The sequence below is a fragment of the Manis javanica genome, chromosome 10 (genome assembly GCF_040802235.1).
Source record: "Manis javanica isolate MJ-LG chromosome 10, MJ_LKY, whole genome shotgun sequence".
NCBI classification, from domain to species: Eukaryota; Metazoa; Chordata; class Mammalia; order Pholidota; family Manidae; genus Manis; species Manis javanica.
In genome coordinates, this window is record NC_133165.1 from 107600610 (window position 1) to 107626737 (window position 26128).

Genomic DNA, 26128 nt, shown 5'->3' on the forward strand with positions numbered 1-26128 from the left:
CCGTTCATCATGTATTACATTCTGCACAGGGATGACCCCAACCCCCAGGAACCATTAACATCAGAGACAACACCCAGAGCACACTGAGCCTGGGGAGGCTATTTCCCATGGATGAGGGGAGTGAGCTGCACAGGTGGCTCCCCTGTAAGCAAGCCCCAGGAAGCTGTGACAGCCGGCCACCCCTGCGTTCTCCGATGCCTCTGCTGGGCACCCAGGGGGCCATGGTCGCATGCAGTCCTGTGCCGTGTCCGTGTCCATCCCGGGAAAGGCCAGGCCTGGGGAGGACGGCCCCCAGCTCTTCCTGCAACCCTGTGGCTATGACTCGGTGGCTGACGGTGCCCAGGCAGGAGTTGGCGTCATGGCGGGAGGCCACCTGCACAAAGGGGAACATCCTCCACACGGTGGGGCAGCTCGCCTCTGTCCAGCGGGTAACGAGCAGGAGGACGACACAGCAGGAAAGCGGCCAGGTTGGCCGCAGCTACATACATACGGGTCCTTGAGGATGCAGAGGCAGTCTGGGGAGCTGCTCGAGTCTGCAGCCAGAGGAGGTGCCAGAGCAGCTGCCCCAGCAGAGGCTCAGGATGAGCAGCGGGAGGAAGAGGAGCAGCAAGCCGACTAGGGTCCTGGGGCCCCAGGAGCCGCCGGCCCAAAGGGGAAGAGGCTCTGCTCCGCATGCAGCCAGGACGCCAGCAGGGGCGAGGGCCCGATGACAGCAGCTACAGGACCATGCGGGTGAGCAGAAGAGGCAGGTGATCCCGGGTCCCCCCATTATCCTGCTTCCACCCCGTCCCCACTGCCCTCTGTGCTCTGAGCCCTGTGCAGAGGGTCCTGTCAATCACCACACCCAGGGGGTCCCTGTCACAGGAAGGCTCCTGAGCGTCACCTACTCACAGAGGAGGAGGCTGGGTCCCAGAGGGGGAGGGGACCCACCCTTCAGTCTGACAGGACTCGTCGCCCGTGTAGCTGGGATCCGAGCCCCACCGGTCTGTAGGACGCCCCCACACCGAACATGGCCCGAAGCTTCCCTGAGGCTGAGGAGCAGCCCACCCCTTGCCGAAGGTCACCCCAGCCCAGAAACTCACCTGGCCCTGGCCAGTAAGTTAACATATTGCACCACCCATAGGGCGGTAACACTCCCTCTCTGCCGGCCTCCTGGCCTCGGGACTCCAGCTGGCAGGACAGGCTGTAGCTGCAGGACAGAGGGCCACCTGTGAGCCCCTAGAGCCACACATCAGGGGGCCCTTCCCCCAGAGCCTGCCGGCAGCTGCAGCCCACACCTGACTGCTGCCGGCCTCACCTCTCCTCCTCATCCAGGGGCTCCACGGCCTGGAAAAAGGACACAAAGCGCTCCTCGGGCTCCAGGTCATACAGCCCAGCCACGTGCTTATGGAGCATGATCTCCAGTTGGAGGGTGGTGACCTGGGGGCAGAGGAAAGACAGGATGCAGACAAGGGGGGTGAGGAGGGGCTCACTGGGATGGTCCCGGATCTCTGCTCACACGGGAACCTGCCTTCCCTCCAATGCCATCCAGCCCTGCCTGTTCCCACTGTTGGGTCTCCAGCTCCTCCTCCAGGAAGGAGGCCTTGATGCCACCCCCTGCCTGACAAAACCTGTAGTGTCCTCAGCTCTGCATGTCTTAACTCTCTCAAGACACGTTAGACCCAGGGGATGGGCCAGACAGGGTTCTGCCAAGGGGTCTTGACTCCATCCCTCACCTTCTGTGACTTGGCATTCAACTGTCTCTCTCTCGTCCCATCACCCTGGAAGGCAGGAAGGCAACCACAGTGCATCAGAAACAGCCCCCTGAGCCAAGAATGAGGCTGGAACGTCCCCACCCTTTCTCAAATTGGAGGACCTCCAGGGCTCTCCAAGGGGCAGGCCGTCCCAGAAATAGCACCAGGATCTGGCCCAGGATCGGGGCTACCGAGAAGCGGGGACTGCACTGGGGAGCTGAGGCCAAGCTTCCCACGCAAGTGTGTGATGGCAGACAGGGAGACTGGGGCCTCAGGGGGAAGGCACTGCCAGCCCCCTGATGTGCTTCCTGCCCTGAAGGACCAGCATCCCTCCTCCTGGGCAGGGCCTGAGGGGGAGACCAGTCCTGCTCACATGCTGCTCCCTGTAGCCCTCAGCCCCACCTGCCCTGGGGCCAGGACTGGGGTTTAGGTGGGTCCTTCTGGCAGTCCTCTCCAAGAAGCCTAGCTCCTGGGGTGGACGGGGGACTCAGGAAGGGGGGGGACTGGGGCTGAGAGGTCCGGGCACATGGCGGCTCTCTCCTCTCTAAAGCCTACCATCCTGCCCCGTGCCCTGCTGGGCTCACTCACGTCCTCATTATATTCCGGGAGTTGGTCTACGGGCACGTCACGCAGAAATAATCCAAGAAACGGGACCATGCCCTGCGCACCAGGGTGGGAAGGTGATGAGTCCCCACCTGCCTCAGGGTCGCCCACAGAGCCTACCCTGAACCCCACACCCGCCGCCCCCAGCCCCCTTGGACACCCAGTGCTGCCTCCCTTGCCTCCCTTCGCCCTGCTCTCCCCTCCTGGGCCCTCGTGGGGGTGGCTTTTGGCCAATCCCAGGACCTGTGGTCCCTGCCCCTGTCCTCCAAATTCTCCCTGGACCCAGCTGCTCTCACCCTCCTCCTGGTCACCCCAGTGCTGGCAGCTCAAGGCTGGTGGCACCGGAGGAGGTGCAGGGTCACCCCCACCGCCCAAAACCTGCGCCACGCCAGTCTTACCTGCTTCTTCCTGTCCTGGGATCTGTTGGGGGCGCACAGCTGTTGCTTCACGACGGCCCCCACCTCCTGCAAGGTCCAGGACACTCAGATGCTCATGCTCCCCTCCCCCGTGGCCTCCCACAACCAGACCGTGGTGGATGGATGCCTTGCCGAGCCCCCTGGCACCTATGCTCTCCCCACCTCCAGCGGGCTCTAGGCCTAGAGCGACCCCAGCTCCAGCACACACTCATACTCATGGGTGTCCTTGCACCATGGCCGCAACCCTGAGAGTGTCAGAGGAGGTCCCTCTGCCTGCCAGGGTGCCCTGAGCACTCACTGTCACCTGGCTATAAGCACGGCTCCCCTCACACGACCAGGTGGGGGAGGCACAACGCTGAAGCCCTTCTTGTGCTCCCTGGAGCCTGCTCACATGGGAGGCCCACACCCCAGGGTGACGGCAACCCTCCATGTCCACATGAGGAGCCTGAGGCCACAGAGGGGCAGTGACAGGCTCAGGGGACCCAGGGGAGAAGCCAACCTTGCTCAGCCATAGGCCCCAACCCTGCTGCAGATCCCACAACAGCTCCAGCCCTGACTGGGGCCTGTCCTCTGGGTCCTCACTGGATGCCAGGCCCCCAGTCAAGTGGAGCCAGGGAGGGGAATAGACAAGGTCCTCGGGGGCCTGGGGGCCCCTGCTTTCCCCCTCTCACCCCACACACCTCGAGTCTTCACCAAAGCTGTGCCACAGCACGGCAGAGGACTTGCCCCAAGGACCCCCTCCCTTCCAGACCTCTAGACTCCGTTCACCTTGAGGAGCCACTCTCTGTTAGCCTTCTCATCCCTCTTTTGAAGCTTTTTATAGATCCTGGAGCTCTTCCTAAGGGGAGGGGAGAGGAGGAGGGAGAAACATGGCCAGCAGGCGGAGAGTTTGGGTGCAGACACGTTTTCCTGGGGCATCCAGGAGATCCACTAGCCTGCATGAGGCTTTCCACCACGGCCCTGGGCCCTGGGGAATCCGTGGCCGGGGGAGGGCGTTGCATGTTTCCACCCAGGGCCTCCATTCCCACTTCTCCTGGGGGCGAATCTGCTTTGGGCCAGGTCTCTGTCCTTGCGGCAGGGACCTCGTGCTGCAGAACACAAGCTCAAGGTCTCCAATGGGCTTAAACCCACACCTGACATTGAAGGAAACTGATTCCTGCAGGGGTACCCCTGGCCTAACCCACAGGGGGCCCCAAAAGCCTGCCATCCCTGCCCCAGGCTCTGCCGCCTCCCAGGAAGTCCCAGCCCACTGAGGGACACTGCAAGATGTAGGGGTGTCCCTGTCCACTCAGGTACCCTGGTCCCAGGGAGAGGACTACCCACCAGGAAACACGTCCCCAGGTGCTTTCCAGATGACGTATGGCACGGCTCCGCAGGCCCACGAGAATGGCACGGAGGGCAGCGAAGTTCTTGAGGGCCAGACACTCCTGGGAGGGAAGACAGAGCTGAGAGCCTGGCCTGCTTCTGTCCCCCCATGAACTCCTGTCCTTAACAAGACAGACACCCAGGGAGCCCAGCACACCTGGTGCCTGGTGAGCAGCCCTCCTGGGTGGAGGACTGTAGCTCAACTAAAGGAAGGGGCCAGGGATGGCTGTCCCATCCCTGGGACATGTGAGTCCACGTCCTCATGCCTGTGGCACGAGGGGCTCAGGGAACATGCAGGGCAGACCACAGACAACCACCCTGAGAGTTGGCAAAGAAGGGATCCTGGGGGCTGTCCCATGACACACCTTGGCCACCTGGATCCAGAACTCCACCACTTGGGCCCTGTCCCGTGCTGTCATGGTCAGGGTCCCGAGGCAGGAGGAAATGACCAAGCTAACCATGGCATCAAATTGCCTGATGACCATTTGCACGTTGGGGGCCAGGAGCTCTATGCCTTTCATCAGTGGCTGGCTCTCTACGTAGGCCTTGCATTCACTGTAGTCAACCCTGCTGTACAGCCCCTGGGGATGACAAGGGGTGTCATCCAGCTGTGCCCCTGGTGCCCCTGTTCCCAGGCAGAGTCACCGGTCAGAGCTGGAGCCCAGGCAGCTGGCGATGTGCTGTGAGCCTTGTGGCCATCTGAGCTTCAGACCGCATCCACTGAGGCGCCTAGGACCGGATGCACAGGACCTCACGTGGTGGGGAATGGACGGGTTGTGCTCATGGGCATCCTCACTCACCTGCTCCCTGAGTCACAAGGCAGCTCACGCCTGCCCAACATGGGCATCTGCCTCTCATTCTGCCACCCTGTGGATCCCACTACCCACTCAGGTGCAGTTACCACCAAAACAACAGCACCCAGGGTCGTTGTTGGAGTCCATGACTCCCATGCAGCCAGGTCCATGGCAGGGCCCTCTGAAGTGTGGAGGGCACGGAAGCCTGCCAGGCCAATGGCCCAAGGACCTAAGGCCCTGGCAGCACCTCCCTGAGCACCCCTCCCCTGCCCTGCCCCTCCCATGCTGGCCAGGCCCTGACCACCTTCCCTCTGCTCCACCTCATTGGTCAGCAAGGACCCCTAAGTGCCAGCCCTACTGTCCCCGTGTGGTCAGTGAAGGCTTGGGGGTAAGGATAGTCTCTCAGGGCACATGGTGAGTCCATGGGGAATCTGGGACATGGGCCCAGATCACAGGAGTCTACGTCAGGGGTGGCAAGTCTGGGGCGGCCCGTGACACAGGAAGGCCCACCCCGACCCCAAGAGCCCGCTCCACTCACTGCACACATCAGGGTCAGCTGCTCGGCTACCAGGTGGGCAGGGAACTGCAGGATGGTCCGCTCCTCCTTCCTCAGCACGTCCCGGGTGATCGCGACAGAGGCGCTGGTGGGCTCCGGGTCTGCCTCTGGCTCTGCCAGGCCAGGTGCCATTCCTGCAGGTGTCATGGGACCCGGGCCCGAGGGCTCATGGGGCTCCAAATCGGGGCCCGTCCCCGGTGCTGAGGGCACTCCTGGGACATCCTCTGGCTCTGCACAGGCTGAAGCAGGTGACACCGGCCGTAGCTCCAGCCAAGGGGACTCAGGGAGCTCCTGGACGGGCTCTAGCCATGAAGCCGGCCCTCCCTGTGTCTCTGGAGCCAGCTGCGTCTGCCGTGGGTCTGGAGCGGGACACAGAGAAAGGGTCATCCCGGGGCTGATTACCCGCCCCTTACAATGACAGAAAAGCCCTCACTGCCTTGAAGGGAACCTAGTCCCGGAAGCCCACCCTAGACGGTCCCCTGGCTGCAGCCCCTCACCTTCCAGCTCTGCCACCATGGTCCCCAGGTGCTCCTCCTGGACCAAGTGGTGGAGGTCTTGGTCCACCAGGGTGGATGAAAGGTTGCTGACATCGATGACGATGGGCACATGCTCGCGTTCCCAGGCAATGCGCCTAGCCCGTCCCATCCTGGGGCTGGAGGAAGGCCTGGGGGTGGCAGAGTAAGAAGCCTGGTCTTACCCGCCACACTGTCCTCCCGGCCCACCCTCGTGTGGGGCTGCCCGCTGTGCACTCCCCTGCCCCTCCCCCCCTTCCTGACCCTGCGTGTGTCCTGGGACCCCATCCTCTCCCATCCTCCCGAATAGGAAGTCCCCAGTCATAAACCCGCCCATGGGAATCTGAAGATGAGTGACCTGCTAGACTCTGCTGTGGACACATGGGGCTCCAGCTCAGGGCCTGTCCCCAGGGCTGAGGCCACTGCTGGGACATCCTCCGACTCTGCACAGGCTGAAGCAGGTGACACTGGCCGTAGCTCCAGCCCAGGGGACTCAGGGAGCTCCTGGACGGGCTCTAGCCACGAAGCCGGCCCTCCCTGTGTCTCTGGAGCCAGCTGCGTCTGCCGTGGGTCTGGAGCGGGACACAGAGAAAGGGTCACCCCAGGGCTGATTACCCACCCCTTACAATGACAGAAAAGCCATCACTGCCTTGAAGAGAACCCCAGTCCGGGAAGCCCACCCTAGACGGTAGCCTGGCTGCAGGCACTCACCTTCCAGCTCTGCCACCGTGGGCCCCAGGTGCTCCTCCTGGACCAAGTGGTGGAGGACTTGGCCCTCCAGGGTGGTAGAAGGCTGGCTGCCAGGGACGATGTTGGGCACATGCTCGGGTTCCCAGGCAATGCGCCTAGCCCGTCCTATCCTGGGGCTGGAGGAGGGCCTGGGGGTGGCAGAGTAAGAAGCCTGGTCTTACCCGCCACACTGTCCTCCCGGCCCACCCTCGTGTGGGGCTGCCCGCTGTGCACTCCCCTGCCTGTCCAGCACCTGCCCCTCCCCCTTCCTGGCCCTGCGTGTGTCCTGGGACCCCATCCTCTCCCATCCTCCCGAATAGGAAGTCCCCAGTCATGAGCATGCCCATGGGAATCTGAAGATGGGTGACCTGCTAGACTCTGCTGTGGACACATGGGGCTCCAGCTCAGGGCCTGGCCCCGGGGCTGAGGACACTGCTGGGACATCCTCCGGTTCTGCAGGGGTTGAAGCAGGTGACACCGGCCGTAGCTCCAGCCCAGGGGACTCAGAGAGCTCCTGGACGGGCTCTAGGCACGAAGCCGGCCCTCCCTGTGTCTCTGGAGCCAGCTGCGTCTGCCGTGGGTCTGGGGCAGGACACAGAGAAAGGGTTACCCCGGGGCTGATTACCCGCCCCTTACAATGACAGAAAAGCCATCACTGCCTTGAAGGGAACCCCAGTCTGGGAAGCCCACCCTAAACAGTCGCCTAGCTGCAGGCACTCACCTTCCAGCTCTGCCACCGTGGGCCCCAGGTGCTCCTCCTGGACCAAGTGGTGGAGGACTTGGCCCTCCAGGGTGGTAGAAGGCTGGCTGCCAGGCACGATGTTGGGCACATGCTCGGGTTCCCAGGCAATGCGCCTAGCCCGTCCCATCCTGGGGCTGGAGGAGGGCCTGGGGGTGGCAGAGTAAGAAGCCTGGTCTTACCCGCCACACTGTCCTCCCGGCCCACCCTCGTGTGGGGCTGCCCGCTGTGCACTCCCCTGCCTGTCCAGGCACATGCCCCTCCCCCTTCCTGGCCCTGCATGTGTCCTGGGACCCCATCCTCTCCCATCCTCCCGAATAGGAAGTCCCCAGTCATGAGCATGCCCATGGGAATCTGAAGATGGGTGACCTGCTAGACTCTGCTGTGGACACATGGGGCTCCAGCTCAGGGCCTGGCCCCGGGGCGGAGGCCACTGCTGGGACATCCTCCGGTTCTGCAGGGGTTGAAGCAGGTGACACCGGCCGTAGCTCCAGCCCAGGGGACTCAGGGAGCTCCTGGACGGGCTCTAGGCACGAAGCCGGCCCTCCCTGTGTCTCTGGAGCCAGCTGCGTCTGCCGTGGGTCTGGAGCGGGACACAGAGAAAGGGTCACCCCGGGGCTGATTACCCGCCCCTTACAATGACAGAAAAGTCCTCACTGCCTTGAAGAGAACCCCAGTCCGGGAAGCCCACCCTAGACGGTAGCCTGGCTGCAGGCACTCACCTTCCAGCTCTGCCACCGTGGGCCCCAGGTGCTCCTCCTGGACCAAGTGGTGGAGGACTTGGCTCTCCAGGGTGGTAGAAGGCTGGCTGCCAGGGACGATGTTGGGCACATGCTCGGGTTCCCAGGCAATGCACGTAGGCTGTCCCATCCTGGGGCTGGAGGAGGGCCTGGGGGTGGCAGAGTAAGAAGCCTGGTCTTACCCGCCACACTGTCCTCCCGGCCCACCCTCGTGTGGGGCTGCCCGCTGTGCACTCCCCTGCCTGTCCAGGCACATGCCCCTCCCCCTTCCTGGCCCTGCGTGTGTCCTGGGACCCCATCCTCTGCCATCCTCCCGAATAGGAAGTCCCCAGTTGTCAGTCTGCCCGTGGGAATTCGAAGATGAGTGACCTACTGGGTTCTGCTGTGCTCCCCCTGCCCGAGGCCCCAAACTCCTCCTCCCCCCATTCTGTGAGATGTGCAGCACCCCGTCTGGACCCAGTGAACGCTCACATTTTCAGTTCCTCCTCTGGCCCCTCATCATGCCCTTTGTTACATGAGGAGGCCGTGAGGGCATCCCCCATGATGCTCCCCGGCAGTGACGTGCAGATGACACCTGAAGTGACTGCCTCACTCCACACAAGACAGGGTCCCAGTGCTGTGTCTGCTTCCTTCACTCAGTTATGCTAAGTGTCCCCAAAGGGTCTGCACAAAGTGGGTGCTGCATACCTATCGTTGCTGAAGGAAGTCCTACCCAGACCTTCCCAGGTACCCCTCTGCTGCCCCCAGAGGTCCCTCATATGGCTACGGTGAGGACAATGACCGGGCCCAGCTACAGGGAATTGTGAGCCTCCATCCCAAAGGCTCAGTTCCAAATGAGCTAGGCTTCAAGCCACTGACGGGTGAGGCCAAAGGCTTTTCACCGGGTACAGAGAAGTCCCGAAGTGGCCCTGCTTGGCCGGCAGTCCTTTCTACCCTGCAGGGCACCAGGGGAGCCCCTCTAATTCTCCTCCCGTGTTCCCCGTGGGCACCCTAACAGGCTGACCGCCAGCCACCCTGCCTGTCAGAGGAGCACGCTGCGGCTCAGACACACTCAAGACACACCGCGGGCAGTGGGCAGAGTCGCGGGCAGGGGAGGGGGAGGATGCTCACCGGGGGAGCCGCTGGCCCATGGTCAGGTGGGCAGCGTCCTCGGGAGGGAGTGTGGACTCAGGAGTGCTCCGGCTGGTGTTTGGAGCTGGTTCCACTCCTGCTGTGCACTTTCTCCACTTCCTCCTCACGCCTGTCCGGGGAGCCCTGCGCTTGGGGACCTCAGTCCCATGGTCAGTTGGCTCAGGTTCACGCTGAGGTGGGCAGCAGGGATATAGTCAGTGGGAAACCCAGGAATGACCAGGACAAGGGAGGTTTGTAGCTCACCCGAGAGCCCCCAACCCCCTGGGATGCGAGCAAGGAGAGGCATAGGGTACCCCCGGGAGCGAGGTTCCAGGCCCTCTGGAGGGGGCCTGTCAGCCACTCTCGTGGGGAAGCCGTGGGAGGGCCCTGGCAGGTTGCCAGGTTTGGAACGGGTTCCTGGGTGTAGACAGCCTGCCCCGGGTCCAGGGAGATGGAGTAGGTGAATCTGTCCAGCAGCTCCTCCATGCTCCCCAGGGTGGAGCTCTGCAAAGCCGGGGCCTGGCAGCTGGGGAGGAGGCACCCGGGGATGCCTGGACCTCCCCGCAGGGGGCAATGTGGGCCCCAATCCTGACGGGAGATCAGGCACACAGGGCCATCTGTGTAGACATCCAGTCCCTCAGGGAAGGAGAGGACACCCCCCGGGCTCAGGATTAACATGTGGGTGGAAGTACCTGGTCCCAACACTCAACACTCACCTCCATGTCCTGAATGGTGAGACCAGAGCTGTGACACTGACTGCCCCACCAGGGGCCACCACCTCACAACATGCTCCCACCCAAGAATGGCTCCCTTCCTCCCCAGCCTTCCGTCCCACCCATGCCCCACGCCAACCGCAGACACACATTAGGGGCTGGGGATGGGTCACACATGTGGCCTGGCCCTGGACTGGCCCGCTCTGGGCTGCCCTGTGTTACCTCGGGGCTCCTCGGGAGACACGGACAGAGGCGGTGGAGGAGGTCACTGAGCCAGCGCCCGCAGCGAGCAGGAAGACTCTCCCTCTCGGCTTCCCTGTCTCCCATGCCTTCAGAAGGCTCCGCACAACAAGACCGCATGTTGCTCCGTCGAGCGCCTCCGGTCAAGTGAGCAGGACTGGGTTCTGCCTCCAGGAGGTGGGTTCTGTCCGGGTCACAATTCAGGTTCTCCTGGGCGTGTCATCAGAGACATCACTTCCTGGGCCCCTCCCTGTATTCAGACACGCCCAGATGCCCCTCTGGGCTGCTGACTGCCCACCCTCCTGGCCCTTGCCATGCATGAGTACACAAATCTTCACCAGAGTCCTCCCCATGCTCTTTGGCAACGTCACCTGGTCCCAGCTCTGAGGAGACTAGCTGAGCTCAGGCCACTTTTTCTCACCAGTTCCCTGTCCTGCTGAAGCCACAGCACCTCCCAGGACCTGCCCAACATCCCAACCTGCACAAGGAGGGTCATGCCAGACATTCCTCCTTAGGGACATCCCCAGGGTTACATGGATGACACCTCCAGCTCCTGGGGGCTGGTGTCACGTGTGTCTGATGCACAGACTCAGAGATGGAAGAATGCCAACCAGGCTTGGCATGGAGCATGGAACACCACGCATGTCAGGCCGGGGTCCGGGCCTTTTGATCTTGGGCAAGTCATTCTCACGATAGGTCTTTTTCATGTGTGCACCTGAAGGGGTGGCAATGAGAGGAGATCCAGGTGTTGCCATCTACCGCCTTCCACCTTCCAAAGGTCCAGGTTACTCTCAAACTAGGTGCTTTTCAGACCAATCAATAAATGGGTCAGAGTAGCACACTGGAAATGACGTCTATGCTGCCTCTGAAATCCGAGGTGGTCCACCAGGCTGCTGTGCATTTTGGGGGGTTGGGGGAAGAGGGGCCAGTTGGAGCACCTGATTCATCACCTTAGAAGGGAGAGCTTAGCATGCCCACATGATAGACTTGTAGAAGCTTCTCTAAGATGAAAGAAAGGCCCCTGAATTTTTGTTGGATTTATTTCCCACCTCCTGACACGTGACTGTTCTATCAATGTGCTTGATAGGTCAGCCCGGGTGGGTCACACTTGTGGCCTGGCCCTGGAGTAGCCTGCTGTGGGCTGCCCTGTGTTACCGCGGTTCTCCTCAGGCGACACAGGAGTTGTACTTCCTGATCTCTGGGTCCAATCCGCCTAGTACCATCAATGTGATGGGACAGTGTGACGTCTTCTGGAAGGAAAAGGAGATGAAGGTTCCTTCTGACTAAATTACAGCCTAAGTCTGGAGATTTGATATACCTCTGAGATAGTTTTCTCTCTTTGCCAGCTGAAAGCTAACTCCCCTGCTGCTCTTTACTGACAGAAAGAGAACAAAGAGCATTTTCCTGACCAATACTTACACACTGGGTGCTTGGGGATCAAGTCATGAACAGCAATCTGAGACACTCTGATTACCTTGACAATCATGCACTGTCATCCGCAAGATTCATCTATTTTCGGAGTAGGCCAAGTGAGTGACTTCAACGAGGGTTGTGGAAATCACCACCCCTCCATCTTTCAGATCTTTGGTGGTGACACCGGTTTCTGTCATCTCTCCTGGAAGGCACTACTGCTTTCAATGTATACTTTAGAGGGAATCCTAGAGGCGTGAGCTTGAGCTACCATACCGCACGAATTCCTTGCCGGCACAGGCCTCTTTGGCTAGCATGGAGGTAGGCAGGAGCTCTGCGTTCCTCCAGGAGAACTCGGCCTGTGGGCCCTGACACCGAGGGAGTGGCACTGCGGGCACTTGGTCGGGGGGCCGCTCCTGATACCAAAACCCGGTCCTTGTCCCTGAGGTCAAATCACAAAACACAGTGGCAAGGTTTTGAAGAAAGGAAAGAATGGTTTATTGATTGCTAGCAAATGAGGGAGTGGCAGACTCCTGCCTTAAAGAACCACTGTCCTCCTGACACACAAGCAATCAGGGCTATTTGAGGGGAAATCGCGGGAGAGGGGCTGGGGTGCAGACACATGAAGTAGCAGCTTGCAAGGGTCCAAGCAGACATTCCTGCACCAATTCACTAGCTTTTTGTTTTCTTTTCTGCTCCTCCTCAGTCTCCTGGGACAGAATGCTTTTTGAGTCCCCTTTTTAGTGAACTTTACTGGCTGTAATTCTCTGTCATCCCGCTCATATCTATTTTCCTGCCTAACACTCCCAAGACTGACCAGCCTCTCTGTAAACATCCCATTGACATGCAAAGAGGCACTTCAGGTCTACAATGGGTGACACCCAGGCAAGGATCCTGGCTATAATTTCCATTTTCTCCCTGCCATCCTGATCCGTTTAACAAAAAGAGAGAGGTCCTGGTTCAGCCCTTAGTAAACATAGATACTTGACTGGTGGTGGGAGGAAGAATTTCTTCTATCCCTCCAAGTTCCCTTAGCTGGTCTAAGAAACAAATTGACATTAGGCAGATTAACAGGAGAAAAAGTAACAAAATTTAATTAAGTACATACAGGAAAGCCATAAGCATGTGTTCCACAGACAGGGTGTGGGTAACATTGCAATATTTCCAGAATCTCTTGGCCTGGCTTTAGTGCATCTCCATATCAACAGATGTTTCCAAGGGGTGGAAAGTAGTCCGTCTCTGTCTCCGGATCAGTGAGTAGTTACGTGGACGAGCAAGGGCTTCTCTGGACCAGAGAGTTTGGTGGGAGTATTCACTCTCTTCTACTGCAGCAGGAGAGAGAGATGCAGGGCGACTGCTTGTAGGCAATAAACGGCTTTTAAACATTATTTCCCCCTTTGACTGATTTCACTTTCAAAGGTGTTTTGCCCTGGGATCTCCCCTCCCTGGAGTTACACAGGGAGAATGAGGTCTGTGTGTCACCCTGAACCAAGGAGAAGGGGTGAGGGTCTGAGACTCAAAGGAAAAGGGAAGTAATTCACAGGAACATAAAACAGGAAACGTCTGATAAACAAAATACCTGATGGGACACAAAGAAACAATAAGGCGGCAGAACGGGGAATTTTAACAGACTAAAATGATATCAGGGTTCTTGTTCCCAGAGTCAAGGAATGAACTTCACAAACACTCAAGTAGGAAAGAAAGCCAGGGAGGCTTTTATTTAGAGAGAAAGTGAGAGAAAAGAGCTCCTGGGGCATGTTGGGGGGAGGGGGGGACAAGAGAGTCCGCAGCCACCCCCTGCCCCTCCCGCCGGCTCACCGCGGGTGCCTCCCCTCGCCCAGCCCCTTCCCTGCCACACCGTGACCACCTGCGGCTGCCGGGCCTCGTCCCCCACCCCCACACGCGTTCAGGGGCTGGGGGTGGGAGTGGGCACACCCGCTTTCAGCCTGGCAGCCCCACTCACAGGCAGGGCCAACCCGCGGGCGGGCCAACGGGTCCCCCACCCGGCAGGCAGGCCTTGGGCTCCCTCCGCAGCCCGGGAGCCCCTAAGCCATGCGCTCTGATCGCCTCCACTCGCCCCCACCCGCCGGCCAGCGCAGGCCTTAGGCCCCCGACCCCCTGGCCCCGGGCCCCGGGCCGCGCTCCTGGGGGCAGGGCATTGCCCCCCTGGCCACGGTAGGGAGGTAGGACATGCCCGGCCCGACAGGAGGGGACCACCGTCCCCGGGCCCCTGGGTGTCCTGTCGTCCGACGTTGGTGTCCGTGGCCTCCAGCTCCACCCCCCACCCCGGACACGGAGCGGGCCGACCCCCCCAGGCCACGTGCCGCCCTGGGCACCCTGGTGCCGCACATCCAGCACTGCTCTCTCAGAACAGCAGGTACGCTCTGCAAGTGCCAGGGCACCCGTGCCAAGGACACGCAGAGCCAGAAGGACCTGGCCACGCACACTCACACCCATCTCCAGGGCGCCTGGAGATTTGGCAAAAGAGTATTTTTGAACCACCGCCTGTTAAGTCCACTGTCTCTTTACTCTAAATCCCCCCATACTGAGTGGCTTTGAAGTGGCCATGGACATTTTAGGTCAAACCAAGCAAAGTGAAGTTGAGGAGACATTTCCTTTAGGTTTAATGCTATCAGAGCTAGGACTAAGGTGAGGTAAGGGAGCTGCCACGGGCACCGAATTAAAAGGGTGCCCACCTTGCACTCACCTGACCCTAAGAACAAACGCCCCTTTAAATTTTCAGTCTCAGGCACCTGGCTTGCTTTTTCCAGCCCTGGCCCTGCTGGGGTATGTTTATGTGGTTGATAATTCCTGTATGTAGTCATGTTCTTACCCATCAGGTGTAGGAAGGGCTACCAGTGGCACGCCTGCTACTCTCTGCGGGGTCACACTGGCGTCCACCTGGACTGTTCTCCAGCCCCAGACGCTAGAAGGGCTCCAGGAACAAAGGGAGTGACAGTCTGTAGTGACTGAGGCAGGTGAGCCAGGCCGTAGTGACTGTCTCCATCATAAAGCACCTGGTGCTGTTAGAGGACATTTGGCACTCTCAGCTACACATGGCCAAATGGGAAGTTCGTTCTTGGCCAGAATATATTCTAACTGCATCATATACAACTCTAAATGCCCCATACATTTTTGGAGGAAATCACATGAAATAGAATTGATGTGAATCCTGTGTTTGTGAGGACACAAACCTGTAGTAGTATCACAAACAGCAAGTTCACCTGTATATGAAGTATATTTCTGGTCTTCTCATGGAAAACATTATAAAATTACAAATTGAGTTGAGGACGTGGTCAGAGGGTATGCAACTAGGGAAACATGGGAGATGTTCAAGGGACACAACGTTTCAGTTACACAAAGCAAGTTCTGGAGATTAAGTGTACAATTAAGTGACTACAGTTAAAAATACTACATTGTATACTTAAAATTTGCTGTAAGGATAGATCCTATGTGTTCTTACCACACACAATGTGATAACTATGTGAGGTGATGAATATGTGAAGTACCTAGATTGAGGTAAATATTTTACAATGTATACATGTGTCATATCATCAATTTGTATATCTTAAATATATACCATTTTTAGTTGTCAACTATACCTCAGTGAAGGGGGCAAAGAGAGCTTTATCCAGATATGCTGGGCAGTTTGTTTAAATGTTTCCTTGTAGATATTTTGGAAGTTTGTTGCATCTGTTGACCTTCTAAATTTTATAGCTACTTGTGATGCGTTGCTCATTTAATTTCTGTGCGGATGTGGACAAAAGAGCAAAGTAGGGGAAGTCAGCACCTGACAGTGCTTGGGATAAAGTTTATTACCATTTTTCACAAGAACCTGGAACTGAATTCACTATATCACCTAATGATGAGATTAATGGAAACAAATAACCCACTTCTTCTTTACACAACTGTAATTGGTGACCAAGAAAAGCCATCAGTTTGGTTATAGTTTCTGAAACACGCTCCAATCACAAAATTTCCCAGAACTTTGTAAACTCAGGCCCCCAGCCCCTCCAGCCCCTGGTTTGCCTGCACGTGAGTCAGCTGCCACACCTCTGTGGGCTAAGGCTTCAGGCAGTGGCCCACTTGCCTGATGTCTGAAAGAGCTAAATGGGGGAAGCCTATTCCTCCTGGTGAGAGGGGGTAGCTGGGACTATTTTGTTTGCCAGGCATCTAAGGCTCCCGAGAGCCACCTGAGAAAACCCCCTTTGTATCTGAGTGCTCCTTATTGGAAAGAAATGGACTTTTCCCTCATAAGCCCATTTTACTGGCAGAAAGCCCCCGAGGCCCTGTCCCTGCTCTCCTGACACAGATGGGGACTCAGAAGTGCAAAGTGTCTTTGAAAAGAAACACGTGGCTGTAGGACAGAGCGCTCTCCCCGGCTCCCTGGTTCCAGTAAGCGATGTGTGGGCAGTCACCTGCCTTGCCCCTGACTTGTTCACGGGATGGCCGTCCTGATGCAGGCGGCAGCAAGTCCCTGTGAAACAGTCAGGCCTGTCCTGGAAGCGAATGTGGAAATCCAGTTCCTGTGTTTGCCTTTCACCCTGTCCTTACCTCAGCCCAGCTCGTTCCAAGTCTGATTGTGTCACACACATAAATAAAGCCTCTCCCACTGCCCTGGCCTGGCTTTGTTTTGCGTGAGAGTAGGAGTTTGTGTATAGGGGTCTGATGACTAGCTGGCTGGCCAGGAGATGGGAAGGCAGGAGCTCTAGTTTAGACTGAACCTCATCTCAGCAGCCACAGAGGAGACCCCGGGTATCATCTGCCAGAGAGGCACCCCCTGCCAGTACCTCCCCGCGGCCCAGCCCCACCAGCCCCTCCTGTGGCTGGTTCCCTGGACCTGATTCCAAGTGACAGCTCACTCATTCTTCGTGGCTAGCATGTCCTTTCTATCCAACAGTCTTTATTTAGCCACGGGTTAACCATCCCTGACTTCCACTGATGGAATAAAGATGTGAGAAATGGTACCCATTGGAAAGGAAACGGTCCTAAATTTCAGCTGGGTCAAAAGTCTGTGGTCTGAGTGGCTGATCCTTCTGGGAATAATTTACATTCTTGAGAAAATGCTCTAGCAATTTTCTGATTTATTTTAATGATCTTTAAAGTCTCACATAGAAAAGCCACCCAGCTGACATCCTTTAGTGTGTTCAATGGCAATGGTTGTTTCCCTATTTTTTACCCCAGTAACATGTCATTTTCAAGAGGGAAATTTCTGAATTGGCTTAAAGGTTTGTCACCCCTTGTGACAGTTTGAAATGAACTTTGACACGCGTTGCAATCCCCCAGAAGCTTCTTTCAAATATACTGAAAGACAGGGACTCAGGACTGAAGGAGTTGGGAAAAGGGGGAATTACTCAAGGGCGCGGGTTGCAGAAGCAGAGGGACCAGGTGGGGGAGTGCGTGGGGGACAGGGCGGCTGCCTGGGGGCAGGGAGAACCTCTCCAGATGGGAGGGCCTGACAGCCACAGGAGCGGCTCCTCCAGCGCAGGGACTTGGTTTAGGCATGAAGCGGGGGAACCTACGAGTCCTGAGCCAAATGGGGAGAAGGGGCAAAAGCAGTGGGGCTGTGGATGCAGCAAATGCCTGGATGACAGAAGAAAGAACTGGGCAGTGTGCTGTCTGTTCCCCTCAGTTTATGGAGAGGACCGTGGGGAGAGGCAGGAGCCACATACCCTGCCTGCCACCTAGGGCCGCTCTGCTGGCCGGGAAAGCATTGGACAATGCACCCGGTCCACCACCACACACCACACACGTCAGCTGCACATGAGACACACACCACCACACACAGACACACCACACCACCTCCCCCCCCCACCCTCCCCCCCACACACACATACCCTGACTGTGCTTCCTTGGAGGGGAAAATGCCCACTCAGCTCTGAGCATCACAGGGCTTAGTCTCCCACCTGTGGATGTGCAATGGATGCTGACGGACATGAGCCATGCGTGGAAGGGCCTGGCCTTTGGTGGCGAGTCCGGGATGAGGTCTGGGCCTGGGACGCCCCTCATGGGAGTAATGGTCTGGTGGGGCCTGGGACCGGCCCCTAGTGGGTGACACAGGCAGTGGAGAAGGGCGGGCGGGCTGTGAGGATAGCAGGCCTCTGCCCCCTGGGCCTCACCCCCTGTCCTGGGTGGGGGCTGCCGGGGAGAGTGGACAGCCTCCCCACCCCCAGGCCTATGCCTGGCTTCCCCCCCTGCAGGCCCTGCTGCCTCCGAACCACCCTCACGGGGCACCTTGCTCCAGCTCCCTGCCCAACATGGGGCTTCCTCCCTGGCCCCCTGAGCCACGTGGTGGACGGGCTTCAGGGAAAGGGGCCAGGGTGTGGAGGGGTGCTCACCACCTCACTGCAGGGCCACAGTCCTATCCCTCTGCCATCACCTTCACACCGCCCAGATACACCCTTTGGACTGTTTGTTTATTTTGTAAAATAATTGGTTTCTTGCATGAGTAAACAATCATTGTGAAAGAAGAGACTTGGGAGAAAAGTCTGAGAAACCTAAAGAAGAAAATAAAGGCCCCCCATAATCCCGCTGTTTGACATCACAGACTTTTATTCTTCTAGTACATGTTTTCCTATCTTGTGTGTGTGCGTGTGTGCGTGTGTGTGCGCGCGTGCATTCAGTTGGGGGAGCGCTGGCACAGAGCCGAAGCACCACCTGCTGTCCCTCTGCCTGGACCTCCACATGGCTCCACACCCGCATGGCTTCGGTGCCCTGCCGCCCTCTCAGAAGCGCCTGTCCTGACCGGCCCTTTCATGACCACAAGCAGCCGCCCTCCCCTCTCCCTGCCCCACATTCCCAGGGCTCCTTCCCCAGGCCTGCTCACTGTGCACAGCATTCATTACCTTCCAGCTGGCACTCCATTTAGTTCTGCGCATCTGTCTTTCCCTCAGTCCCAGGCACAGCGATGACCTCCCTGAGGACAAGGACTCTTGTTTTCTTCGCTGATGTATCCTGAGCACCTGGAACAGGGTTCAGTAAATCTTGGTTGAATGAATGAATGAAATAAACCCTGACACTTTAAAAGGCTGAAATACTGAAGTACTGGTGCACAACAGGTGCTCAATAGACGCTAAATCCTCCCCTCCCCCTTTTCTGTCCAGGTCTGCTTGTTAATGTAGTTAAATGACTTGTGGATCCTTAAACAACTAGCTAGTGGCAGAGCCAGACCAGGACCCAGGCCTCCAGTGTCCCAGCCGAGGGCACAGCCCCCACCCCATGGGAAACTTGCTCAGAGGTGGGGCACCAAGCATTTTCTCTTGAGGCAAGGCTGCCACCAAGCTATGTGGGGCCTCAGAGAAGTAATTTTTGAACAAATTACTTGTCTATATGAACAAATTAATTTAAAAATTATGTTACAGAATGCATGGGCTCATGTGAGATGTAGTGACTTTTTTTTAAATTAAGGCATCATTGATACGCAATCTTGTGAAGGTTTCACATGAGCAACACTGTGGTTTCAACATTCACCCATACTATCAAGTCTCCTGCCACCCCGTTGCAATCACTGCCTATCAGTGTAATAAGATGCTATAGAGTGTCTATTAAAGTAGCTTTGTCTTTTCTGTGCTACACTGTCTTCCCTAGGACCCCCCTACACCGTGTGTACTAATCATAATACCCCTCAACCCCCTTCTCCCTCTCTCAGCACCCACCTTCCCCACCCCTCCCCTTTGGCAACTGCTAGTCCCTTCTTGGGTTCTGTGCGTCTGCTGCTATTTTGTTCCTTCAGTTTTGCTTCATTGTTATACTCCACAAATAAGTGAAATCATTTGGTGCTTGTCTTTTCCACCTGGCTTATTTCACTGAGCATAATGCCCTCTAGCTCCATCCATGTTGTTGCAAATGGTAGGATTTGTTTTCTTCTCATGGCTGCATAATATTCCATTGTGTCTATGCACCAGAGATGTAGATTTTAAACGAGGATTTAGAGTAATGGTTAGAGAAGAGGTCTTGCTTATTGTCTGATCCGTGAAGGTAAAGATTCCTCCTGTCCCTTGTTGTCAAATGGGCCAGTCCTGGGTGATTCCACATCCTCCTCAGTGGCTGTGCTGTGGCTCCTCAAGCCTGTTTGTGTTGAAACAATGCAGACCTTCCTGCCTCCGTGTTCGCTGGTCCCACCATTCAGGGTGGGCACAGTGTGGCTCCAGAAGCTGCCTCGCTTGCTGCACTGCCTGGAAAGCCCGGCTTCCAGTGACGCTCACCAAAGATGCCGCTGCCCTTTGTGGATGAGAACCACAAATGCAAGTCTTTCTTCTAGGAAAAGCTGAATTAGAATTCTTTTTCTGGCCCTGTTAAATTTATTGTTTGGAATTTTTATAGCATAAACATAGAACAATATCTTCCAACCGTGCCTTCTCGTGAACGCCACAGAGTAGAATCTCTCTGTGTGTTGACTAGACCCTGCCTTCCACCCTTCCACTCCCAACACCAGCAGGGAGGTAGGTGAGGGGCCCGTGGTGTGAGGGAGAAGAGGGGGCTCATTGTCCCAAGGAATGTCCCTCCCTCACCGGGCGTGGCTGAAGACCAGCCCTGGGGAGCATGGGTAGCATGGAGTCAGGCACGGGAGGGCACCTATCAGAAGGAACCGCTGGCTAATGGAGCAACGGCTTCTCAGTCTTCGGAGGACATGGGGCAGCTGCTGCAGGAGGACTGCCCGACGCAGTGTTTGTAGATGGTGCAGGGCGGCCCTCCAAGAGCCAGAGCCAGGGGCGTATAAGAAGAGAAACGCCTGCTGCCCCTTCCCTCAGGTGCTCTGGAGCAGGGGGGACAAGTGGTTCTCAGCTGGAGGGGAGCAGATGGCCCCACACACATGGCTGAAGCCCGGGGGTTGGCAGTGGGCGCTCGATGGCTTGGAGCTCTGAAGTCCTGTGCGAGACAGGCATTCACCCAGAAAGGAACACCTCAGTGCTGTGCTGGCGCCCAGTCTTGTGTGATTCTGCTGTTTAATATCAGTGAAAGAAACCTTGTGCCAGCCAGTGAGAATGGTCCAAATAGCAAACTGCTCCTGGAACTGGGACAGTTCTCCATAGGCAAGAGTCCTGGAGCCACTGGACATCTGGTCAACCCCTGGTGCAGCTCAGAGGCAGGGGAGTGCACCGAAGGGGAGAAGTCGGAACCAGGGAACACACAGGATGTTGTCCATCAGGCCACCAGTCATAGGCACCAGGGGACTGAGGATGGTCAGAGGAAGATGCTCTGGAGCAGGCTGTTTGGATCTGAGGGCGGTGCTGGTAGGAGGCTCCTTCCAGTTCTGTGGTCCCACAGTTCAGCTCTTCATGCTTTGGTTCACCTACTATTGTGGGGCCATTTTGAGATAATACAGTAAAACCTAGTTGCACACATGTTTGGGGTTCAGGACCCTCCCCCAAAGCTCTCTAGTCTAATTAAAATGTGTGCAGTGTGGTTTGTCTGGATGGCAGATGTTCTCCTACCATTTGGCGGGGCCATTTTTGAGAATCATCTGCAGTCACGGAAGAGCTGGGCCAAGACTCACTATCAGAAACTCATTCAATTCCACAGCAACAAACGCAGGCTACATTTTATTTGTTTCGCCCAAACCAAAAGAGTGCTGCCAGGCGGGCCTGAGGAGAGTGCCCTCGTGCAGCCAAGCCTCCCCCTGGGTGCGTGCCGCTTGCTGTCAGAGCAGGGAGATCTGCAGAGCGACACCACCTCACTAAGGAGGTAGGGGATGGAGTCCTAGAGACAGGAGGGTGCTGGCCGTCACTCAGCACAGCCTGCTGGAGAGGACAGAGGTCTGTCTGCACGGGGGAGGGCGCTGTCCCTGCGGTCAGCCCCGATTCTGTGAGAGTTGTGGGCTGTCACACGTGGGTGGGGCTCCGAGGACCATCCAGGCTGTCCCCTGGCAGTGCAGGCCCTGGCCCCCAGCAGTACCACCCCTGGGCTGCTCCCCACCCTCCTCAGGGTCTTGCCCTGCCTGCTCCTTCTCAAGGTGAGTCTTAACAACCCTTAGGGCTAGACCAGGCTTCCTGTCATCTACTCTGGTCACTCAGGGATCTGTTCCTTCCTGACATCCATCTCTGCTGCAAAGAGATCATTTTTGTGTGCCGGAACTGATGCATTCTGACACCTTGCAAACTGTAGGCTTCCTGAGGGTGGGGCTGCCTGGGGTTTGTTTTTATAGTCGTTGCCTCAGAGATGAATTCAATCCTGGCAGGTAGTAGGTTTTCAATAAATAGTTGTCGAACAAATGAACAAATGTGGCAGGAAAAGAATGGTGTTGGCTTCAGACCGGGATTATTCTTTTTTTTTCTGGGTGACATTTAACCAACAGCTGAACCTTTGAGACTGGAGGGCGGGTGGGGTAAACTCTGTACTGCAGACATGCTGAGAGGGTTGATGCCCCTGGCCTGCAGCAGCTGCTTAACAAACATTAATTCTTCCTTCCTGCTGTCTTCGATTTGAGAATGGTGTCCCAGTCCCTCCTCGCCCTCTCCTTTCTATAAAAGGAGCTCACAGATCAGTAAGCCCTGCTTCTCCCCCACTGGCTTCTCCGTGCACCTCAGCCTGGCCCCTTGCTCACCCTTCCCCGAGGCTATCCCCCACCCACCCATGACCTCTGCCCGCCCTCCTGGCCCTGGATGCGCAGTAGAGCTGCTAATGATTGATCCCGGAGCACTTGGGTGGCCGCCTCTCAGCACCAAATGGTGTCAGGCCATCCTGGCGGGCCGCACAGAAGACGCTTTCTGGGCCCCAGCCCCTCATTGCTCAAAACTCCTGCCCGGCAGCTGGAACTCAGCCTCCTGAGCCTCTTGCACCGACACCTTTCCCGCCCCCACCTCCTCCGGCTCAGCTCCCCCCAGGGAAACACCAGTGCCCACAGGCCTCAGGACCCACCGTGATGGGGTTGCCCCCCACACCTGCGCCTCTAGCCCAGCTCCCCCTCCCGGGGATGGGAACTGCCCACCTGGTTTTCACAACCAAGCTCCAGGAGATGCCTCAAAAGAAACCCATCCGAAACCAAACTCTGTCCCCCCGCCGAACGCCAGCGCCCCCGTGCCCCTCTCTAGGTCACTGGCTTCCTTGCTCAGTTGCCTGAGCTTGGAAACCCGATGCCTGCACCTCTCTCCACCCTCACTCTCTCCACCCTCCCATAATTAGAGGACATTTTTAAAAGCAAAATTCGAGCACCAGTCATGCCCCTGCTCGGTCACCAATTTCAGCCTCCGAGGGCAGTGCTCTGGCTCTAACCAGAGCCTTCTTTCCCATACCTCTCACCTCACATGCCCGGGTCTGGGACTTAACCTCGTTTGTTAACCCCAGTTGCTGGAGAGTCTGGCCCGAAGCTTGGTGTCCAGGGAACCCAGCAGGAGATACTGAGTGTCCCCACATCCTGGTGGTGTCCCCCAAGAAACCCCACGCTTTCCTACCTTTTTGTTACTATCAGGTAAGCCTCTACAATCCCTGCTTCGTCTTCTGAGTCCAACTTCTTTATCCTCCAGGTTTGACTCAAATGGCATTTCTCTCTTAAGCTTCCCCGGGTTTAAAGGACTGTTTCTCCCCATGATCTGAGAGTGTTTCTTTTTAGCTCCCTTCCTTCTGGCTGTACTATTGCCAGTGTCCAATGGATTCCCTGCTAGATCACAAGCTTCTAGAAGGCACTCACTCTGCCTGGTTTTGTGTTTCTCTCCATGCCTGTTGGGTGCCTTACATAGAATAGGTGCTTAATGGCTGTTTGGACAACTGCTGGGCTGCTCAAGGCCATAGGGTCAGAGGTCACCTGCAGGCTACCCAAGCACAGCCCTTCGCCTTGCCTTCTGGGCCCACATGCATGCACATTCTTGGGGCCTCTCAGAAGCACACCCCGAGTGGGCTCAGTGAGGCTTGGGTGGCTGGCCCTGGGCTGTCATGCCTTGTAGCAAAGACCCCATAACACACCTACCTGGGATGCTCTGTGTCCAGGAAACGTGGCCCCAGCCTGGGTGAACTTCAGTAAATGTGTAACTCGGCGTGTACCAGCGCATTCTGTTCAACAGAAAAAGTGTGCATCGATCGCTCTGACCTCTGGAAGGGGGCCCAGCATGAGTGGCTGTGGCATCCGTCCCCCTAGTCAGCCAGGCTGCCTCTGGTCCCCACCCCCACGGTCTGTCCAAGTGATGCACCCCCTCCCCCCGCCTGGGCACAGAGCAGTCTGGGAACGGCTCCATCCCCACCCCTCAGACATAAATAGGGCCTCAGCCGGCCGGGAAGAGGCTGCCCCTGTCTTGGTAACTGAAGCAGAAGGTAAGCTGGGAGCTCCTGCCGCCGGTCCTCCCCAGCTCCTGCCCCCTCCTTCTCTCCCAGGGCAGCTGGGAATCAACAGCTGGGGGCTCTGTGGGGAGGTGGGAAAGAGCTGCTGGGAGGCAGTGGGTTACAGGCACCCAGCAGCCAGGCCAGGGGCCAGTGGGACCTGAACTGCAGGGGATGCTGCCTCTGCCCCCCAGGAGCACGGACATCCAGGCAAGAGCTGTCCTCTCTCTCTGCCCCACCCTGGGTCTTACGGGGGCGCTGCGCCTCAGCAGAGGGCAGGCAGGCCAGCTCCTCCTGCTCCCTCTGAGCAGGGATGGGTCCTCGGAGGCCAGCAGGGGGGCACAGTGATGGTGGCAGGGAGCCTGTCGGGTCCACTTCTGGCCGGAAGGCTCTGCGAGGCTTGTTGTGCAGGCAGCAGGGCCTGGGAGGGGCCGGGCTCCCTCGGCCAGGGCTGGGTCCCCACGGGGCCCAGGGGAAGGGTGGCCCATGTCTCCTGCCCTCCCTTGGTGTGGTGCTGTCCCTGGTCCTAGGCTACAGGCCTGGGTCTGTGTAGTGAAGCTCATCCCCTCGCCTCCCCGGGCCTCGGCTTGCTCATCTATAAAATGGAACAAATGGCGATGCCTGGCTCTCTTGCTCATGGACTGTGGTGTGAATTAAGAGAGCTCTTACAGTGTAAAAATGCTTTCTAAACTTCAGGATAAACTAAAAAGGCAAATCCTTATTTTGTTCAAGAGGAAATATAGGTCATTGCTGAAGAATGGGTGACGCCCCCGGGTGTCTGGGTCTGAGCCTAGTCCCGACACCTCTTACTGGCTGCGCGAACCGAGCAAGCCACCGTGTGGCATTTCCTCTGCAGTACGGCATTCACGATTTCACTTCACAGCTACTTACCCAGCACCTACCCTGGCCCCAGGTATTTTGGGGAATGAACAAAACAGAGCGAGAACTCCGATCTCAAGGGGTTTGCATTCCCGGGAGAGGAGACAGGCGACACACACTAAGCATAGTAAACAAGCAGCAAACATAAACAAACAGGTAAATAAATGACACAGTGCTACAAGGCCACCGGCGCATGGCGAAAGGAGAGCGCACTTGAGCGGGATGAGTGAGTTCAGAGCCCCAGGTGTGGCAGCGTGGAGCAGGGCGCCAGGGAGGCCTGGGCAGGGGGGTGCAGGCTGATTTCTGAGGACGGGATGAGTGACTATCTGGAAAGGGACGTGTGTGTCGGCTGCCATCCTTGCACTGTCATGCAGCCACAGAGCCACGGGAGTGGGGACCCCCCCCCAGGGAGAGGGGCTGGTGAAGAGGGGGACGAGGAGAGTGCAGGAGAGCCAGAGGGGGGGCTCCAGGCCCACCGCGCCCGGGGCCGCACAGTCCAGGACAGGACCTCCCGCGTGCTTAGCAGTGGCTGGTCAGAAATGAGAGCAAACAGTAGCCTTGGAGCCCTGAAACAGCCGTGCGCGCTGGCGGGGCCCCGCAGGGAGGGCCGCGCCACCCCACGGCCACCCCACGGCGCCTCCAGCACTCGGCGGCCTGGCTCCCCTGTGGGCGCAGCTGCCTTTGGCCTTTCACACCAGGCATGAACTGGCCGCTGAGGACTGTCTAGACAGGAAGGCCTGTAAGGAAAGGAAAATTTTCTGTTCCATTTTACCATGTTGTGTGGTATCTTGAGGCAAAGGCTTGGGGTGAGGGTACGGCAGTGCCTAAGGTCAGAAGTGAAAGTTCCTTGGGCAGTTGGATGACCACCGCAGATGCGGAGAGTAGGTACAGGTGAGCAGACCCGGGAAAGGAAAGCAAACCGCCAGTGCAGGAAGGGCTGGCAGGGGCTCACAGGTGTGCAGGGGAGATCCAGGCGTCCAGGTGCCCGTGAGTCCGTGGTGACACACCGCAGCTCCCGGGAGCTCTGGCCCAGCTCTGGGAGGGCAGCGGGTGCGTGAGGAGGGGTGGGAAGGCTGAGAAGCAGCTCGGTGGGACAGCTCACTGCTTCACAGGAAACGAGTGACAAGCAGCATAGGCAATTACAACGGGACGACCCCGTACACAGAGCACAGGTCCCCTAGCCGGGGGGTCGGACAGGGCAATGAATCAGCAAAGCCAGCCCAGAAAACTCCTCCCCCGGAGCTGAGGCTGTGGGCTCCAGAAAGAGCAGGGTGCAGGAGCACCTCTGACCAGCCCTGGTGACCGTGTCCAGGACAGAGGTTGGAAGCACGGCTGCAAAC

At 57.8% G+C, this 26128-nt stretch overlaps 2 protein-coding genes across 9 annotated transcripts in view; one reads left to right on the top strand and one right to left on the bottom strand.

Annotated features, from left to right (window-relative positions):
* Positions 1–24822, bottom strand: LOC140843637 (uncharacterized). Of its 8 annotated transcripts, none has more exons than XM_073213801.1 (23): positions 24161–24822; positions 23563–23645; positions 18506–18622; positions 12769–12985; positions 10233–12102; positions 9298–9488; positions 8170–8336; positions 7817–8030; positions 7430–7596; positions 7077–7290; positions 6691–6857; positions 6338–6551; positions 5965–6131; positions 5450–5826; positions 4483–4698; positions 4076–4179; positions 3521–3590; positions 2735–2800; positions 2322–2393; positions 1716–1760; positions 1298–1419; positions 1083–1189; positions 1–716 (listed from the first exon to the last, which is right to left on the bottom strand). In XM_073213801.1, exons 5-23 carry the CDS (start codon positions 10368–10370, stop codon positions 616–618), a joined length of 2919 nt encoding a protein of 972 aa, XP_073069902.1. In that variant the 5' UTR covers positions 10371–12102; positions 12769–12985; positions 18506–18622; positions 23563–23645; positions 24161–24822; the 3' UTR covers positions 1–615. The 8 variants fall into 8 exon arrangements, with proteins under 8 accessions (XP_073069902.1, XP_073069901.1, XP_073069904.1 ...); XM_073213800.1 differs by lacking the exon at positions 24161–24822 and having other exon boundaries at positions 10233–11500; positions 11725–12102; positions 23563–23701; XM_073213803.1 differs by lacking the exon at positions 24161–24822 and having other exon boundaries at positions 12769–12982; positions 23563–23701.
* AGT (angiotensinogen) overlaps positions 23766–26128 on the top strand; it is an 11994-nt gene continuing 9631 nt past the window's right edge. Inside the window, exon 1 of the mRNA XM_017644328.3 lies at positions 23766–23903. The gene's annotated coding sequence lies outside the window, so the exon portion shown is untranslated. The remainder of the gene's footprint in view (positions 23904–26128) is intronic.

Coding starts and splice junctions, on each gene's coding strand:
- LOC140843637 (XM_073213801.1), bottom strand. CDS start 10,370: ATGCGGTCTTGTTGTGCGGAGCCTTCTGAAGGCATGGGAGACAGGGAA. Junction 6,858..7,076: donor TCCACAGCAGAGTCTAGCAG/GTCACCCATCTT, acceptor TGCCACCCCCAG/GCCCTCCTCCAGCCCCAGGA. Junction 1,761..2,321: donor TCCCGGAATATAATGAGGAC/GTGAGTGAGCCC, acceptor CCTGCCTTCCAG/GGTGATGGGACGAGAGAGAG.